The 15,344-nt window shown below is 39.8% G+C and overlaps 1 protein-coding gene across 2 annotated transcripts in view; it reads right to left on the reverse strand.

Moving 5' to 3' along the window:
• PLEKHS1 (pleckstrin homology domain containing S1) overlaps positions 1-10,080 on the reverse strand; it is a 30,970-nt gene extending 20,890 nt beyond the window's left edge. The window contains exons 1-2 of one of the 2 annotated variants that reach the window (XM_023206221.2): positions 9,796-10,073; positions 7,642-7,688 (exon numbers count right to left, since the gene is read on the reverse strand). In XM_023206221.2, the coding sequence (XP_023061989.1) occupies positions 7,642-7,669 (28 nt within the window). In that variant the 5' untranslated portion in view covers positions 7,670-7,688; positions 9,796-10,073. Of the gene's footprint in view, positions 1-7,542; positions 7,689-9,795 lie in introns of both variants that reach the window. The other variant, XM_023206223.2, reaches the window with a different exon arrangement.
• Between the last annotated feature and the right edge of the window lie 5,264 nt (positions 10,081-15,344).

Below are 15,344 nucleotides of genomic sequence, written 5' to 3' on the forward strand. Positions count from 1 at the left end.
CTACAATAATCAAGAGTGTGGTTTTGGTATAAGGACAGATAAGATACATAGGCCGATGGAATAGAATTGAGAGTCCAGAAACAAACCCATATATTAATGGTCACGGCCATTCAATGGGGAGAGAACAGTCTTTTCAATAAATGGTGCTGGGCCAACTGAGTATTGACATGCAAAAGAATGAAGTTGGACCCCTATGTCATCCCAAATAATAAAGTTAACTCAAAATAAATAAATGACCTTAACATGAGAGCTAAAACCATAAAACTTTTAGTAGAAAACATAGGTGTAAGTTTTTATGATCTTGGATTTGACAATGTATTCTTAGATATGATACCAAAAGCACAAGCAACAAACAGAAAATAGATAAACTAGACTTCATCAAAATTAAAAACTTTTGTGCATCAAAGGATATTATTAAGAAAGTGAAAAGACTACCTACAGAATAAGAGAAAATATTCAAAAGTCATATGTCTGACCAGGGCCTACTATCCAGAATATATACAGAACTCTTACAATGCAACACAAAAGACAAACAACTCAACTAAAAAGTGAACAAAGAACTTGAACAGACATTCTTCTAAAGAAAATAAGCAAATGGCCAATAAGCACAAGGAAAGCTGTGCAACACATTTAGTCATTAAGGAAATGTAGATCAAAATTACAGTAAGAAACCACTTCATGCTCACTAGGATGGGCATAACTTTTTTCTTTTCTTTTCTTCTTCTTTTTTTTTTTTTTTTTTTTTTTTTTTTTTTTTTGAGATGGCGTCTCACTCTGTGGCCCAGGCTGCAGTGACTCAACCTTGGCTCACTGCAACATCCGCCTCCCAGGTTCAAGCGATTCTCCTGTCTCAGCCTCCCAAGTAGCTGGGATTACAGGTGCCTGCCACCACGCCTGGCTAATTTTTGTATTTTTAGTATAAAAGGGGTTTTGCCATATTGGCCAGGCTGGTCTCGAACTCCTGACCTCAGGTGATCCACCACCTCAGCCTCCCAAAGTGCTGAGATTACAGGTGTGAGTCACTGTGCCCGGTCCAATTTTTTTAAAAAGGAAAATAAAATGGTAAGAATGTGGAAAAACTGGGACCCTCATACACTGGTGGTGGAATGTAAAATGGTTCAGCCACTGCAGAAAACAGTTTGGTGATTTCCACAAAAGTTAAACAGGGGCTTACTATATGATCCCACAGTTCTACTCTTAGTCATATACCCAAAAGAATTGAAACAGGTACTCAAACACGTACGTGTTCACACATGTTCAAGTAGCACTTTTCACAATAGCTAAACATGGAAACAGTGCAAATGTCCATCAATTAATAAATAGATCAACACATTGTGGCATACATGGACAATGGCGTGTTTGTCAGCTATAAAAAGGAATGAAGTAATGATAAATTCTACAATGTGGGTGAACCTCAAAAATGTCATGCTGAGTGAAAGAAGCCAGCCACAAGAGGTCAAATATTGTATGATTTCATTGATGTGAAATATCCAGGATAGATAAATCCCTAGAGATGGAATACTGATTAGCAGTTAACGGGGGCTGGGGGGAAAGGGAGAACAGGGAGAAACTGCTTTATGGGTAAGCCTTTTTTCTGGAGTGATGGTAATATTTTGAACTGGATAGAAGTGATGGTTGCACAATATTGTGAATGTGCTAAATGCCACCAAACTGTTCACTTTAAAATTGTTATTTTTCTTTAAATTCTTTTAAAAGTTAAAGAACCATTGTACTCTTTTTGTTTGTTTATTTGAGACAGGATCTTGCTCTGTCACCCAGGTGGGATGATCATGGCTCACTGCAGCTTTGACCTCACATTTAGCCCAGGTTGGTCTGGAACTCCTGGGCTCAAGCGATACTACTGCCTTGGCCTCCCAAAGTGCTGGGATTATAGGCGTGAGCCATCACACCTGGCCTATTCTACTCTTAAGTAAAGGAATATACAAATACAAAAACTGGTCATGAATGTTGATAACAGCTTTATTTGTAACAGCCAAAGACCGGAAGCAACCCTGATATTATCAACAGGTGAAAGGATTAACATATTGTGATACATCTATACAATGGAATACTATATGGGAATAAAAAGGAACAAACTATTGACAGATGCAACGACTCAGGAAATTTATTGTACAACATAGTGACCATAGTTAATATATACTTGAAAATTGCTGAGAGAGTAGATTTTAACTTACTCCATAAAAATATGTGGAGTAATGCATATGTTAATTAACTTGATTTAGCCATTTCACAATGTTTATATACATCAAACCATCATATTGTACACCATAAATAAATTTTTATGTTAATTTAAAAATTAAAAAAGATCAGCCTTAAATAAAATAAAAGTACTCTGACATTCTAAAATTAAAGACTGTTTGTATTTTGAGAGATACAAACCGGCAAACCAAAAATAAAGAAATCCAAATACTAGGAAAACAAGGGAAAATATGCTCAACCTTCCTTAGTTCTGTTTTCCTGCTTTCTTCCCTTCCTTATCCTCTCCCTATCGCCTACCCTTCCTCCTCCTCTCTTTCCTTTCTCCTTCCCTTCTTTCAGTCTTGGAACTAATACTTAAAAATGCTAACAATTGTTAATATGTATTAATAGCAATATGTATCTTGTTCTTATACTTTATATTTATGTGTTCTTAGAAAGGGAGAAATAAAAAGGAAAATGTTATATATATAAAAAAAAGACATGGGTAAATCTCAAGAGAATTATGCTGAGTAAAAGAAGTCAGACAGAAAGTGTTCATACTGCATGAGTATATCTATGTAAAGTTCCAGAATACACAAACTAATTTATAGGGATAGAAAGCAGATCAAAGGTTGTCTGGGAAAGTGTGACTGCATGGAAGAGTGGGAGGCAGGGGACCAAGAAAGTTCGTGGGGTTGATGAATATGCTCATATCTTGATTTAGGTGATAATTTTATGGGTGTGTACATTTGCCAAGACTTACTAAATTGTAGACTTTAAACATGTCAGCCTACTGTATGTCAATTACACCTCAATGAAGCTTTAAAAAAAATCTAACAAATTTGAATGAAAAGTAAGCATACTCCAACCATATGACCCAGCCATTTTGCTTCTAGCTAAAATAAAGAAATATATGATTTTACAAAAATTAATGCACAAAAAAGAATGCACAAATATTCATATTAGCTTTATAATAGGTAAAGACTGGAAGCAACCTAGATATTCAACAGGTGAATGAATCAACACATTGTAGTACATCCATATAATGGAATACTACTCATCAAAACACATGAACTATTTTTGCACTATTGGTGCACTCGATACCATGGATATATTTTTAAAAAATTATGTTGAGTGAAAAAAGACAAAACGGTGTATGCTATATGATTCCATTTATGTTAAACTCTAATAAATACTAACAAACTTAGAGAGAAAGCAGAACAATGGGGACTGGGATTGGGTGTGCAGAAAAGGATTACAAACAGGCACAAGAAAACATAAAGAGTGATGAGTATATTTACTATTTATTTATTTATTTATTTATTTATTTATTTATTTATTTTGAGACGGAATCTCCTTCTATTACCCAGACTGGAGTGCAGTGGTACAATCTTGGCTCACTGCAACCTCTGCCTCCCAGTTCAAGTGATTCTCTTGCCTCAGCCTCCCGAGTAGCTGGGATTACAGGTGCCCACCACCACACCTGGCTAGTTGTATTTTTAGGAGAGACGGGGTTTCACCATGTTGGCCAGGCTGGTCTCGAACTCCTGACCTCAGGTGATCTGCCCACCTCAGCCTTCCAAAGTGCTGGGATTACAGGTGTGAGCCACCACACCCGGCCACATTTACCATCTTGATGGTTTCCCAGGTGTCACACGTATCAAATACAGGCAGATCTCATTTTGTTGCACTTCACTTTATTGTGCTTTCCATATATTGCATTTTTCTTTATTTGCAAATTGAAGGTTTGTGGCAACCCTGCACTGAGCAAGTCTGCTGGGACCATTTTTTCAAGAGCATGTGCTCACTTAGTGTCTCTGTGTCACATTTTGGTAATTCTTGCAATATTTCAAACATTTTCATCATTATTGTATCTATTAGGGTGACCAGCGATGAGTGATCTTTGAGTAATTGTTTTGGGACAGTATGAACGGTACCCATATAAGATGGTGAACTTAAAAAATGTGTGTGTTCTGATTGCTCCACTTACTGGCTATTCTCCCATCTCTCTCCCTCTCCTTGGACCTCGCTATTCAATGAGACTCAATAATATTGAAATTAGGCCAATTAATAACTTTACAATGTCCTCCTAGTGAAGGCGAGTGTCAAGTGAAAGGGGAGTTGCATGTCTCTCACTTTCAATTAAAAGCTAGAAAATCCTAAGACCCTTAATTATATTAAATCTACTCTACCCATGCTCTATCAGTACAACAACAAAGCCTGGGTAACAGCGTATCTGTTTACAACATGGTTTAATGAATATTTCTAAGCCCACTGCAGAGACCTGCTACTTAGAAAAAAAAAGAGATTGCTTTCAAAATATTAATGATCATTGACAATACACCTGATCACCCAAGAGCTCTGATGGAGATGTACAAGGAGATTAACGCCGTTTACATGCCTGCTAACACAACATCTAGTCTGTAGCCCCTGGATCAAGGAGTAATTTCACCTTTTAAGTCTTATTATTTAAGAAATACATTTCATAAGACTATAGCTGTTATAGACAGTGATTCCTCTGATGGATCTTAGCAAAGTTAGTTGAACACCTTCTGGAAAGGATTCACCATTCTAGATGTCATTATAAATATTCGTGATTCCTAGAAGGAGGTCAAAATATCAACATGAACAGGAGTCTGGAAGAAGTGGATTCCAATACTCCCCGATGACTTTGAGGGGTTCAAAACTTCCTTCAGTGGAGGAAGTCACTGCAGATGTTGTGAAAATAACAAGAGAACTAGAATTAGAAGTGAACCCTGACGATGTGACTGAATAGCTGCAATCTCATGATCAAACTTCAACAGATGAGGAGCTGCTTCTTATGGGATATGAAAAGAGTTTTCTTGAGATGGAATCTACAGCTGGTGAACATGCTGTGTTTATTTTTGAAATCACAATAAAGGATTTAAGATATTACATAAACTTAGTTGATAAATCAGAGTCAGGGTTTGAGAGGATTGATTCCAATTTGGAAAGAATTTCCACTGTAGGTAAAATGTTATCAAACAGCACCACGTGCTATAGAGAAATTTTTCATGAAAGTACAATCGATCAATGTGGTCAACTTCACCGTTATCTTATTATAAGAAATTGTCACAACCACCCCCACCTTCAGCAACAACCTGCCTGATTACTCAGCAGCCATCAACACTGAGGCAAGATCCTCCGCCAGCAAAAATATTATGAGTCACTGAAGGCTCAGATAATTGTTAGCAAACTTTAGCAATAAAATATCTTTAATTAAGGTATGCAAATTGTTTCCTTAGACATAATGCTATTATACACTCAACTACAGTATAGTGTACACATAACTTTTATGGAATCCAATACATTCATGTGACTAGCTTTATTGTGATATTTGCTTGGTTGCGGTGGTATGGAAATGAGCTTGAACTATCTCTGAGGTATGCCTGTTTATGTTTCATATCAAAACTTGTATCAAATTGTATATTTTAGATATATATATAGTTTATTGTCTGCCAATTACAATAAACTACAATAAAGCTATTAAAAATATGGCGAATCAGCTGGGTGCGGTGCTCGCTCCTATAATCCCAGCATTTTGGGAGGCCAACAAGTGGATCCCGAGGTCAGGCATTCAAGACCAGCCTGGCCAAGATGGTGAAACTCTGCCTCTACTAAAAATACAAAAAAAAAAAAAAAAAAAAAAAATTAGCCAGGCATGGTGGCGGTCACCTATAATCCCAGCTACTCGGGAGGCTGAGGCAGAGAATTGCTTGAACCCAAGAGGCAGAGGTTGCAGTGAGTTGAGATCGCGGCACTACACTCCACCCTGGGCGACAGAGTGAGACTCTGTCTCAAAAAGAAAAGAATCTAAAATGCAGATCTGACCATGCCACTTCCATACTTAAAATGCTCAAAATGCTTCAACGTTACCTGTCATATGTGGTCAAGGTCTGGCACAATATGGCAACAACTTTCTGCAGCCTCATTCTCCATTTTCCCTTCTCCTACCTTGTAAGTATATTCAGCTCTGACACATTCTGCTTCTATACCATTTCATTGCTTTGGTCATGCCGTTCCTTCTTCTGGGATGTGCTCCTTTTTCTGATTTCTTTAAAATCCCTGCTCCTCCTATAGGGTCTAGCTCAAACGCCTTTCCTTTAAAACCTCTCTGGATTCTCATTGCTACTTAAATGCTTTTTCTTCTTCAGAACCCCTAGTATTTGTACTTATTTCATGATTTCCATCACAGGCTAATCTTAATTTCCCAGCACAGTGATTTGCATGTGTTTAAGTTCCCGAGAAGATTTTATTTTATATTTTTGATAAAGAGTCTTGCTTTATTACCCAGGCTGGAGTGCAATGATGCGATCTTGGTTCTCTGCAACCTCCACCTCCCAGGTTCAAGCGATTCTCCTGCCTCAGCCTCTTCATTAGCTGGGATTACAGGCGCACACCACCACACCCGGTGAATTTTTGTATTTTTAGTAGAGACAAGGTTTCACCATGTTGGCCTAGCTGGTCTCAAACTCCTGATCTTAAGTGATCTACCTGCCTCAGCCTCCCACTAACAACATTTTAAAACTCTGAGGGCAATGACTCCTCTTTATTAATCTGTATATTCCCCGCAACCCAAAGCACAAAGACTTACTAGTAATAGGTGCTTTGTAAATATTTTTGAGGTGAATTGGATAATTTAACTTCTAAGTGACTTCATCCTAAATTTAGCTTTTCTATCCACTCACCTACAAAGAAGTGTATGAATATGAGCAAGGATATTTGAATACCATACATTGGGCTACCCTCATAATAAGCCGTAGTGATAATGCAGGCAGCTTCTCTAAGTGAGAGTTTCATGTAAAATTAAGAAAATATTCTCTAATCTTTGCTGGCCCATAGTTTGCTATTAACATCATCTTTGGGCAATGAATGGAAAATTTGGCTCATAAAAATCAGAAAATGCTAAACTTCTAGACAGGTAAACTCTTACACAATAATTAATTGAATCCAATAGTTCCTGCTACATTCCCCAAACCAAAAACATTGTCATAGAATGCTACCCATTATCCCCACCAAAACTAAGTTCTGGGGCTGGACATGGTGGCTCATGCCTGTAATCTCAGTACTTTGGGAGGCTGAGGCGGGCGGATCACCTTAGGCCAGGAGTTTGAGGCCAGCCTGGCCAACATGGAGAAACCCCACCTCTACTAAAAACATGAAAATTAGGCAGGCATGCTGGCATATGCCTGAAGTGCCAGCTACTCAGGAGGCTGAAGTTAGAGGATCACTTGAGCCCGGGAGGTTGCAGTGAGCTGAGATCGCGTCACTGTACTCCTGCCTAGGCAACAGAGCAAACAAAACAAACAAAACAAAACATACACAAAAACCACCAAGTTCTGTATCTGGTTAGCTTGAAGGGAACTGTGGAGCATTTTCAATAAAAATATTTCTGTTTCTGAGATTATACCCCTCGGGTACCTGGACTCTTCTGAGGTTTGGGTTCCATGATGGCTGTGTGTCCTCCCCTGTCAAAAGGAAGGGTTAGTGTTAGTCCCCAAACAATAGCATGCGTGTTTCATCGACCAGCCACCGCTTCAGTGAGTATTGGGATCATGCTCACGAATGTTGCTGAGATGGGTTATGAGTTTCCCATTCCCATTCTTTCTTTAGTATTTCCCTCCCTGGGCCTGAGGCTGACAGTAGCTGCGGTAACGGGGACGCATCCAAGCAGCTTGTCCTCACTCAGTGGGTGGTTCTGCGGAGGTGTTGTTGAGATGACTGAAGGAGCTGTCTTCCTTGGACTTTCTCTGTTTTTGCTGCATAAGAAGCTTTGATAAGAGAGCTAGGGGATGGCAACACCAGGAAGAGATAAGAACAGGGCAAAGGGCAGGATGCCATGGAGCCAATGCAGTCAAGAAAGTCTCACTGGCTTAGAGGAAGCCCAAGATAAGCCCTTCTCCATGCCAGAGGCTCGCTTTCTCCAGGGGAAATTTAAGAATAAGGACTGCCGGGCATGGTGGCTCACACCTGTAATCCCAGCACTTTGGGAGGCTGAGGCAGGCAGATCACAAGGTCAGGAGTTCGAGACCAGCCTGACCAACATGGTGAAACCCCGTCTCTACTAAAAATACAAAAATTAGCCAGGTGTCCTGGTCCGTGCCTGTAATCCTACCACTTGCCTATAATCCCTCAGGAGGCTGAGACAGGAGAGTCGCTTGAACCCGGGAGGTGGAGGTTGTAGTGACCCTAGATCACGCCACTGTTTTTCAGCTGCTCTTTGTCAAAAAGCCAAAAAAATCATTTTTAAAAATAAAATATTTCTAAAGCCTTTAAAGTTTATGAAATGCATTTGCATACTCTTTTTGCGTGTTTCAGAATGGCCTCATTCTGAGACAGCTCATTTTACAAATGAAAAGCTGCATTTGAGAGAAGACTGGGTGACTTGGACCTAGGTCCCCTGGCAGAACTCCACACAGCACCACATTCATGCTCATGGACACTCCCAAATAACATTCGCCCACCCGGTACCCTGTGGATGTCAAAGTGTGCTTTGGAGGATATTTCTGTCCTTCCAGTGTCTGTGAAGCACTCTGGAGTCATGTGTTGTGACCATTCCACGTTCATCTCCCCACCCACCATAAAAATGAGAGGACAGATAAGGCAGTAGGGTGTGGTGGTTTAGAGTGCTAGCTCTGGCATCTGGGTTTAAATTTCATCTCCACGAATTATGAGGAATGTGATCTTTGATACTTTATAATACTTCCCTACACCTCCATTTCTAATACTTCTCTACACCTCCATTTGTTCATCTGTAACATGAAGGTTATTACCACCCTCATCAGATTGCTGGGAGCATCACTGGAGATACCCTATTGATGAACACTCCTCAGTACATGATAGAAGCTCAATAAATGCTAGTTGTTAGGTCCTTTCCAGCTCAGATATTCTATGATTCTATGGTTGTTTAATAATGGGTAGCATTTTTTGAGTACTTACTATATTCTAGACACTTCTAAGTAATATGTATATGAAATATTTTATGTATATGTATACATATAATTTCACATATACATATACAATCTCATCCTATCCTCATAACCATACTCTAAAGCTTGCACTGTTTTTACAATGATACATCGCCCATTTACAGACAAGGAAACAGTTACTGGAGAGATTAAACAACTTGCCTTTGATCATGTAATGAAAAAGAAGCAGAACCAGAATTCTAACTTGAGAGCTGGCCTTAACTACTTTGTTCTTCCTCCTACCTAAGAAAGTAGAATTAAGTCTTGTCATAGTTCTGCTTGCATTTCTTGTTGTTGCCCCAAACAAAAAAGAAAACCTTTCTGATTCAGCTGTTTGATCTCATTCAGGAGAATCTCCCCACAATCACTGCCTAACCTGTTTATTATAACATTATTTTGGATTTGGTGAATACAACATACCAAGGGGTCCATCCTGTTTCCCTCTGACTATAGTATAACCTAGGAAGCTTATGAAGAAAGAGCCCATGGAAATACTGCATATCTGCAAAATTTTCCATTTCCAAATCTGCAATTGCTCAATTGCAAAAAAGCTTCTAGATCATCCCAGCCTTGGGAGTCCAAACCAGATACACCAAGCAGTACTTACTGGAAGCCAAGTGGTTGCTGGTCCAATGCTCAGGAAAGTGCTTGTCCCGAAGATTCCTAAACTCACTCCTGCTGACTCTGAGCCTTGGTGCCTGGGTAAGGATTAAGTACAAGCTGTGCTTGAAATCTGAACCACCAGGAAGTTCCCAAACTACTATTCTTGAACAGATTTTATTCTTGCCTCAAATTGAAATGGAAGCTGTGCCCTCGGGGGAAGTTCTGGGCCTTCATACCTGTGGCTTGCCGCAGAACCGCCTTGGTGTCCCAGCCATCTAGCACAGGAAAATGATAAGCAAACATTTCATTTCAAAAATTAAAGCAAACAAATTAATAATAATAAAAAAAATTCCTGCCAGACTTTGGACCATGGTTACAATAACCCTTATTGAGAACAATGCCAATTTACCCTCAACTGTCTGCGGCGACTACCCCTGAAAAAAATTCCCTTTGCCTCCTTCAGCCATATCTTAACCAATGTGTTCCTGGGAAGGATAGAAAGGGTTCCTTTGTACCAGATGAGGAAACAAAAACCTGGTTTCTCTAACACACTTGTACATGCCAGTGGTTTCCAGGAAGAGTTGCTCATTCAGCCATAACAGAGTGTTATCATCAACAGGTGGCACTAGGCATATTCCCCTGCACAGCCACCAGCTGCAATTGAGTAAACCATCATGCTTAGACCTGCTGAGTGGTATCCAGCCACCAAAGGGTCTTAGGTGTATTTTCATGTATATTACAAATTTCTAGGGGAGAGGAAGAAGTGACCATGAATTTTATCCTGTTCTACTACCTTTAAAAGTAAAAGTACATCATTTTAATCCACATCCTCATGAGGGTACCTGGGATGGAATCAGCTCAGCCACGGATCCATTGTGTGGTCTTGGCAAGTTAACTGGAGTTCTCTGAGTCTGTTTTCTCATCTGCAAAATGGGACAGATAATACTGACTTCACAGGTTTTTTTTTTTTTTTTTTTAAGTTAAGTACAATTTCACATATAAAAAGCATCTAGCACAGTGCTTTATCCACAGTTAGCATTCAACAGAGGTTATTTCTTTGTTTTTCTCTTTTGTATCCTATGGAGGGTAGATGTTATTGGCTCCTTCATTTAGCAAACCTAGCTGGACTTTAGGCATACAGAAATTATTAATATATTATTTGCTTCCTGCACAGGATCAGTTTTGCTTGATTTAGGAAAAACGACTTCTTAAATTTGATATAGTTCGGATGTCCCCTCCAAATCTCATGCTGAGATGTAATCCCCAGTGATGGAGGCGGAGTCTAGCTGGAGGTATTGGGTCCTGGGGATGGATCCCTCATGGCTTGGTTCTGTGTCTGAGATAGTGAGTGAGTTGTAGCGAGGTCTTTGTTTAAAAGTGTGTGGCATCTCCCCCAAATCTACTGCTCCCACTCTCACCAGGTGACATGCCTACTCCCGCCTCACCTTCTACCATGAGTGAAAGAAAGCGCCTTGAGGCCTTCCCAGAAGCTGAGAGATGCCAGCACTATGCTCCCTGTACAGCTTGCAGAGCCATGGGCCAGTTAAACCTCTTTTCTTTATAAATTACCAAATCTCAGGTATTTCTTTATAACAAGACAGAGAATGACCTAACAGTATTTCCTGGATGCTCTTTTAGGCCAACTTTTGACGATTCTGGAGATAGTATCTTTACATTAGATCTTTAATCAGATACTAGTTGTAGCTCTAAGTAGCTCGTAAAAGGCTTGTACTGATTTCCACTTACTTGAGAACTATAAAGTCCAGACAGACCATTGTTATAATATAGAGACCTAATTAAAAAGGGGAAGAGGGAAAGTTACTGTCAGACTTGTGTTCCTTTGGAAACTATGAGTCAGTTAGATGGGCTTTCCATCAGCAACCTGTTCATCTGTCTGTCCATCCACCTACCCACCCTTCAAACCCACCCTATTCTAGGCTTTTTTGTATTATTTTCCCATAGTATTACAAAACTCTTTGGGGGAAGAAGCCTAATAAAGCTATTTGTACTGTAGATGAACCCATAAAATAAAAACTGAAAAGCAAACAAAAATTGGCACAGACATCAAATACTAAACTTGTGAAACAAACATCCCTATGAAACACAAGCATAAGTTTTTTAAGTTGTCTCCAATGACCTGTAAACAAGGTATGGATTACCTGTCGCAATAAGCAATTGCCCGTTCATCTGAAAGATCAGTAGAGTTATTCGACGACTTCGTTAATTGAGCTTCTCTGTCATGAAGATGCTCTTTAGTTCTGCTGCCTCTTAACCAAAACACAACTGAACAGTTTATATGGCATGGCAATACCTACTACTTATTGGGGATTTTTGTTTTACATAGAATATCTCATTTAATTCTACCTTGTTGCAGGATAAATTTTATTATTCCTAATTTTAAAGGAGGAATTTAAATTTAGAGAGATTAAATAACTAGCTAAGGATCATGCAGCTAGTAAGTGACCCACAGAAATCAGACTGGTCTGTCTTGACTCTAAAGCCTGTGTGTGTTCTTTCATACGCTACACTATGTGAGTCCTGGGCTGAGATCAGTTGGCCTTGCTCCCGGCCTACTCTGACTGTGTGACATTGCGTAGGTTGCCAGATATTTGGGCCTTATGATTCCATTACTGTCCTTTCCCAAAGATCTCTAAGTACCCATTCATCTCTGATTATGATTATGCCTTTGAGTCAAAGTCAAGGGCTTATTAGTGTGCAGGCCTTTTCACTCCATGCCGCATGCTCTTTGTCCATGTGGATAGTAAATGTGTCCTTGTCAGTGACACTGGTAAAGGAGTGACATCAGTCACATCACTTCAAAGCATCCTTACTATACCTCTTCTCTGGAACAAAGAATTCAAGGAAAGCAAGGAGAAAGCTGTACACAGAACAAAGTAATAACAAGGGTATCTTTTAGATTATGTTAAAAATGGTATCAAACCAAGACCTATTTTCTATCATCTGTTTGGTTGTGGTCTGAATCATTTGATGTTTGTAAAGAGAAAGGAACTGATGATATAAAGCATTTTGTGTAATTTTATGTGATTCTCTTCCATGACTGATTTTGGAAATTGCTCTATGGTTAGGACTGTTTTAGCTGTTATAAAAGAAAAAAAAAAAAACCCAACACTCAACAATAGTGGCTTATAATTTATTTATCATACATCATGCAAGAAGTCTGGAGTGGAGCATTTCCAGACTTATTTTGATGACTCAGTGATGTCAGAACTAAGGTTATGTGTCTGATTTTCTTGGCCTTTTCCATACGGCCAGAAGTTGGCTGTCATAAGTAGCATGTTTCCACAACACACCATCTCAAGCAGCAGGGAAGTGTTGGGGGAAAATGAGCATTCTCCTTATGTGCTTTTCACTTCATGGAGAAAAATTTCTCCTACAAGTCCTGGATAAGACTTTCTCTTATATCTGATTGGATTGATCAGCTGTTACCTCAAGAAGACCAGTCATTGGCAAAGAGTAAATGAGATTTCATTGGCTTGCACCAATCGTGATAATTTCCCTTGCTATCTGAACAAAATTGGGGTTCTGCTAGCCAAGAAGATGGAGCATAACTGTTGCAGATATTATCATCCCTCTCTCTCTCCGTCATCCCCTGCCTCCCTCTCAAGATCGTTTCCAAGAACTCTTACTCCTGGTCTCTGCACGCTGAGCACCTTGACCTTTGTACGTGCTGCTCCCTCTCTCCAGCCCATTCTTCTCCTGTTTCTTCTGCTGGCTAACTACTACACATCCTTCAGTTCTCACTCAGACATCACTTCTCAGTGACTCCTTCTCTCCCCAGACGAGGCCAGATTCTTTATGACACATTATCATGGCGCAGTGTTAACTTCAGTACCCATTTTGCCATTTGTAATTTTAGATGCATTTGTCTGATTATTTGGTTAATGTCTGTCTCTTTCTCCACAAGACTGTATAATCCATTAGTACTGTGTCTGTTTCTTCTGACCAGTGTATCTCCAGTAGCTAGCTTAAATGCCCATCCATTCTTTATTTATTTACAGTGTGCCTACTATGTGCCAGGTGTTATAGATAATAGAGAAATGGAAAGATTAGTGTTTTTTGAGAGCTCATAATTTGACCAGGGAGATCCAGAGAAAACTAACTTTAATACTCCATTAGTAATCCCTCCTACTTCACTTTTGTACCTCACTCTTATGATTACACTCTGGACCTTGGAACTACCCATTCTTGCATGACCTTTGATAACTTTGACTCTGGTGCTCCACTTTCCAACTGCAATCTCCCTTCCTTCTATGCTTTACATTTCTTAACTTCATCCTTTCCAAGACCTCAAGATTCTAGACCCTTCCTCATTCTTTCAATATGTCTGCTGAGATCAATGTCCATTACCAGCTGAAACTGCCACTCTCTCAATCCCCTACAAAAGGACATGAAATGGGCTGAACTTTGCACAAGAGTAACCACTGATGGGATCAGGGTGAGCACCTTACCCTATGACTGCTTCTCTATTGGCTGGCTGTTGACCCAGGGAGTGGCCTGACACAAAGAACTTTGCTCAGAAGAGGCAATGGCAGTGAGCCAACCCTTGCTGAAATTTTCTCTTCTCTTTGCTTCCAAGTTACTCTCTCACTTGGTTCTCATCTATACTGATCTATTTCTTTGTTTTGTTTGCTGGGTTCTTTACCAGCATGCAATCCTTACTTTTTGGGGTCCCCAGAGTTCCTTCCTTATATACTATGTTTCCTTACTTTGTAAGTATTTCTCAATGCTGCGAATACTGTGGGTCCATTGAGCTTGGTGACCGTAAATTTGGCAAGGTTCCTGATGTGTGATTTTCTCCAGTGGACTTCAGCTGTTCAGGAGCAGCATGGGGGAGCCAGGGCCTGGGGTTCATTTCAGCTTACCATTTTTGCTAGGAAGATGCCACAGAAGGACAAAGGAGCAAGGGAGTTTAGGACACTTGCTAAAGAATGCTTGAAATGTTGACTTATGGAATCAGAGGGTCATAAGGAGGAAATAACCAAGGACCTAAAAAGGTAAAGGAGATACAAGGAGATTCTTGGGGAGAAGAATCCTGGGTGGCGATTCCTGGTGAGATGTGCCATCAAAGACAGATGGTACGAGCTGACTGAAGGATAGGAAGTAGTGCTTGGAAGGAACATGTTTGATCGATCTTAAAATAGAGACATTGCAAGGCGCAGGTAGCTATGTAGCATAGAAGGTCATTGGTGATGAGGAGGTCAAGGAACTGAGGGGCTAACGTGTTTGGCCATCCACATGGATGTCCAGTTAATGGAGCAAAGTCCTTTTAAAGTTCTCTAAACATTTTAAAAACATGAGAAACAGAATAAAGGTAATTAACTCTACCTGCTTCCCCCAATACACATACATACCTGTGTCCATTTTTGTATCTGGATTCATCTGTTAGAGCAAAAGCAGATGTAGATGCCAAAAGAGGACTTGGAGATCCACAGAAGATTGAAGTCAGAGTCTTCCTTATTTAAAGAGAACACCTGGGTCCAGTTTCTGGGGATTAGGGAATGTACACAGGTGACAGAGGATGGCCCAAAGATT

This window comes from Piliocolobus tephrosceles, chromosome 9, assembly GCF_002776525.5.
Source record: "Piliocolobus tephrosceles isolate RC106 chromosome 9, ASM277652v3, whole genome shotgun sequence".
Taxonomy (NCBI): domain Eukaryota; kingdom Metazoa; phylum Chordata; class Mammalia; order Primates; family Cercopithecidae; genus Piliocolobus; species Piliocolobus tephrosceles.